At 55.7% G+C, this 4,221-nt stretch overlaps 1 protein-coding gene across 2 annotated transcripts in view; it reads right to left on the bottom strand.

The window, feature by feature from the left end:
* Nucleotides 1-4,221, bottom strand: part of ARHGAP8 (Rho GTPase activating protein 8) — a 96,396-nt gene that overhangs the window by 25,511 nt on the left and 66,664 nt on the right. For both annotated transcript variants that reach the window (XM_017529497.2, XM_037738908.1), the window contains exon 7: nt 1,050-1,160. In XM_017529497.2, the coding sequence (XP_017384986.1) occupies nt 1,050-1,160 (111 nt within the window). The remainder of the gene's footprint in view (nt 1-1,049; nt 1,161-4,221) is intronic.

The raw sequence follows: 4,221 nt of genomic DNA on the forward strand, positions 1-4,221 counted from the left end.
AAAGTTCCTTTTTAAAGTTCCCTTTCTTGTTAAAGAATAAGCGTGCTAATAACCTTGTGAAGCCCTATCCTCTGTAGCTGTTAGACACGCCATGCTTACAGGCACGTAGTCCATCCTGTGTCCTTGTACTTTAACCAAGATATCTGTGCTGGACGTGCTCACAGACATGTCCCAGCTCTCCACTGCTCTTACCTGTTTAGAAAAGTGTTAAGTTGTTAGCCAATCGGGTTTCAGTTTAGATTGTGAGGTCTGGCTCCAGCCAACGGAGATCAGACCCAGCAGTGAGGATGACCCCAAATGCGTAAGGAATAAATGTGTGTGTTTTCCTTTGTTCACTGGACTCTCGTGGCAAGATGGCTAGGGAGGGTCCCCTTCCTGCAGTCCAGGATGTAAACATTGCATTACTGAAGGATCCTTTGTCTCAGTGCTAATTTTTCTTTGCGGCACCGAGCATCTATTTCCATCTGTTTCCAACAAAGGTCACGTGGCTGTTAAAGGACAGGTTATGCTGCGGTGACAATGACGCCAATTCTCAGCGGCTGGGCCCAGCACAAGCCTGTCTTCACTATGCCTGTGTCCAGCCTGGGTGTTAGCAGAGTGCACAGTGGTGCGGGGATCAGGGACGCAGAGCGACAAGGCACCGCCTCCACCTGACCCCGGCCTGTACATCACCACGAGAGGCCGCTGCCCACTGGCTCGGGAAGCTTTGTCCTAGCACGACACGCCCACACCCACACCCAAGCACATCCCATGACCACGCCCTGCCTGAGGTGGTGGGAGGTGTCCCACTGTGCACCTGGAGCACAGAGAGCAGCAGGGACGGAAGCTGGGGCGGGAACCTCAGGGTTCCGCTGCCCACTCCTGGTCGTCACGCCAGGCACAGAGCAGCGAGCATGCGGCCTCAGTGGTGAGCTCAGGCTTCATCTTTCCCACAGGGTTAAGCTCGGCTGCTGGAAGCAAAGGTCTGGGGAAAATGTCTCTAGACCCGCAGCGCCCATAGCTCCCAGGGCCCCCGGGCAGAGGAGCAAATGCATCCCCGGCTCACTTACTATTGCAGACTGACGCCAAACTGCTGGGTGGGCAGCGGGGGCCGCGGCGGCGGTGTCTTGGCGGAAGGTGGCGGCCGGCCCTGGTGCATGCTCTGCAGCTTCTCATCGTACCTGCAGACACAACAGAGGCTGGGCTCTCACCTGGCAGGGGCAGCTGGCAGCCACGGAGGCACTGGGTGGGGCTGGATGCCCCATGAACATCTGCAGGACACCTGGGCATTGCGTCCCTCTGGGCACACATGCCACACCACCAGCTCGCTCACGCTGTCACACACACACACACACACACACACACACACACACACACACTCACCATCCCCCATTGCTGTGGGCATTCTCACAAGATGCAGTAGTCCAACCCCCAGCAAATGTCCAGTCTCTCCTTCAACCCCTGGCCAGCGGCCCTACCCCAACCAGCAGAGCAGCCTCACCTGCTTGCCAGGCGGTCAGTCCTAAGGTGGGCGTGGCCACCCTCAGCTCTCCAGAGTCTGAATTTAAGAGCTGGCTTGCAATGCTAACAGGACCTTGTCCCTTTTGTTACTTTATCCCCAGTGCCTGGAAAGGGCTTGCTGCATATTAGATGCTCAATTAAAATATTTGTCGAGGCCGGGCGCGGTGGCTCACGCTTGTAATCCCAGCACTTTGGGAGGCCGAGGCGGGTGGATCACGAGGTCAAGACATGGAGACCATCCTGGTCAACATGGTGAAACCCCGTCTCTACTAAAAATATAAAAATTAGCCGGGCATGGTGGCGCACGCCTGTAGTCCCAGCTACTCGGGAGGCTGAGGCAGAATTGCTTGAACCCAGGAGGCGGAGGTTGCGGTGAGCCGAGATCGCGCCATTGCACTCCAGCCTGGGTAAAAAGAGCGAAACTCCGTCTCAAAAAAAAAAAAAAAAAAAAAAATATTTGTTGAATGAATGAAGAAACTCATGAACACATGAAGAGGATGGATAACTCTGAAGGAGGCGGTTAAAGCCTTCCGGGGGAAAAGAGCCTCTGTGCTGGGCCCCGTGGCTCACGCCTGTAATCCTAGCACTTTGGGAGGCCAAGACAAGTAGATCACTTGAGGTTAGGAGTTCAAGACCAGCCTAGACACATGGTAAAACCCTGTCTCTACCAAATATACAAAAATTAGCTGGACGTGGTGGTGCACGCCTGTAATCCCAGCTGCTCGGGGGGGCTGAGGCAGGAGAATCACGGGAATCCAGCAGGCTGAGGTTGCAGTGAGCCGAGATCACGCCACAGCACTCCAGTCTGGGCAACAGAGTGAGGCTCCGTCTCCAAAAAAAAAAAAAAAGAGCAGCAGGTAACAGCCCTTCCTTAACACAGGCAAACATGTATTGAGGTCCTACTATGTGCTGGGCACTGTGCATACAGCAATGGCCCAGCCACAGGATGGGAAGCACACGAGCATTAGCACCTTAGGAGTCAAGACAGTGCAGGCACATGACCCAGAGGCACCCAACACATCAGGCGGGCGAACAGAGTAGGGGAAGGTCTGCAGAGAAGGTGGAGCTGGGCTGAGCCTGGCCAGCCAAGCAGGTGTGAGCCGCTCCCACGGGCAGCTGTTCTTTGTGAGTTCATCACAGCGCTCTGTGCCCCAGGTGGCTCCTGAGAGATGTCTCCGTCCCTCATGAGGGGCCTACCGTGGAGGGGTTATTTTGTCTACTTTACAGATTGGGAAACTGAGGCTTGTCCAGGTCTGGTGACATGCCCTAGGTCATAAACTGGGACAGCCAGGATTCAGGACCCCAAGGCCCTGCTGTGCTGCTAAGCCAGTGGGTCTCAGCTTCCAGATCTCACAGCACCACCAGGGAGTGTGTGGGGGTGGATAAAATCCAGACTTAGACCCCCCGCCCCAGTCTAGTAGATGCTCAATTAAAAGCATCAGGATTGGACACAACCTCTGGGGTTCTGCTGCATGGCTATGGAATAGGGTGCTGGCTGCCCACTGAGTAAGCTCAGGAGCTCCCAATGCCCAAGCCCACACCCCACTCCCAAACACTGTCCCTCTCCGACTCACAGGACCCTGCACCTCAGTGCTGCCAGCCACCTGCACATTCCAGAGGCCCCAGACTGCACCCAGTAGCCCCTGAGAAGCCAGAGCTGGGTGTTTCACAGATGCCATCCGTTTTATCCCCAAATCACTCTGCCACGCAGGAGGACGTGAAGTTACCCTTTGTCAACAGACAAGTCACTTCCACCAGAGCTGCTAACAATACGTCTGAGCCATGTCCATGGACTCCCCTGCCAGGTCACTCTGGTGAGGTCTGGGCGTCGGGTCTCGCCAAGGCCCATGGCAGAGCAGGGATTCCCATCCTCCTCCCATGAGCTCCGGGTCCAGTTCACTCTCCTCTGCTTGGCACCAGGACTCCCAGCCCAAGGAGACCTCCAGCTTCACGTTCACCAACTCCGGCCTGATCGCGTGGGACTTCTGGCTGCCTCCAAATCTCCCAATATTTCACCCCCATGTTTGCAGGAGGGCTTCCCTCTGCGGGAAATAGGCTTCCTGGCCTCTTGAGCTACCAACTGTCCCTCTGAAACTCGCTTTAAGAGCCACTTCTGAGCTAGGCGTGGTGGCTCACGCCTGTAATCCCAGCACGTTGGGAGGCCAAGGCAAGTGGATTACCTGAGCTCAGGAGTTCGAGACCAGCCTGGGCAACACAGTGAATACCCATCTCTACTAAAACACAAAAACATCAGCCTGGCGTAGCTATGTGCGCCTGTAGTCCCAGCTACTTGGGAGGCTGAGGCGGGAGAGCTGCTAGAACCCGGGAGGTAGATGGAGGTTGTGGTGAGCCGAGATTGCGCCACTGCACTCTAGTCTGGGCAACAGACCAAGACTCTGTCTCTGGGGGCGGGGTGGGGGGGGGAAGCCACCTCTGCGTCAGGTGCAGTGGCTCATGCCTGTAATCCCAGCACTTTGAGAGGCCGAGGTGGGTGCATCACCTGAGTTTGAGAGTTTGAGACCAGCCTGGCCAACATGGACAAACCCTGTCACTATTAAAAGTACAAAAATTATCCAGGCATGGTGGCACATGCCTGTAGTCCCAGCTACTCAGGAGGCTAAGGCAGCAGAATCGCTTGAACCTGGGAGGCGGAGGTTGTGGTGAGCCGAGATTGTACTATTGCACTCCAGCCTGGGCAACAAGAGCAAAACTCCATCTAAA

Source organism: Cebus imitator, unplaced genomic scaffold (assembly GCF_001604975.1).
Source record: "Cebus imitator isolate Cc_AM_T3 unplaced genomic scaffold, Cebus_imitator-1.0 Scaffold59, whole genome shotgun sequence".
Classification (NCBI taxonomy): domain Eukaryota; kingdom Metazoa; phylum Chordata; class Mammalia; order Primates; family Cebidae; genus Cebus; species Cebus imitator.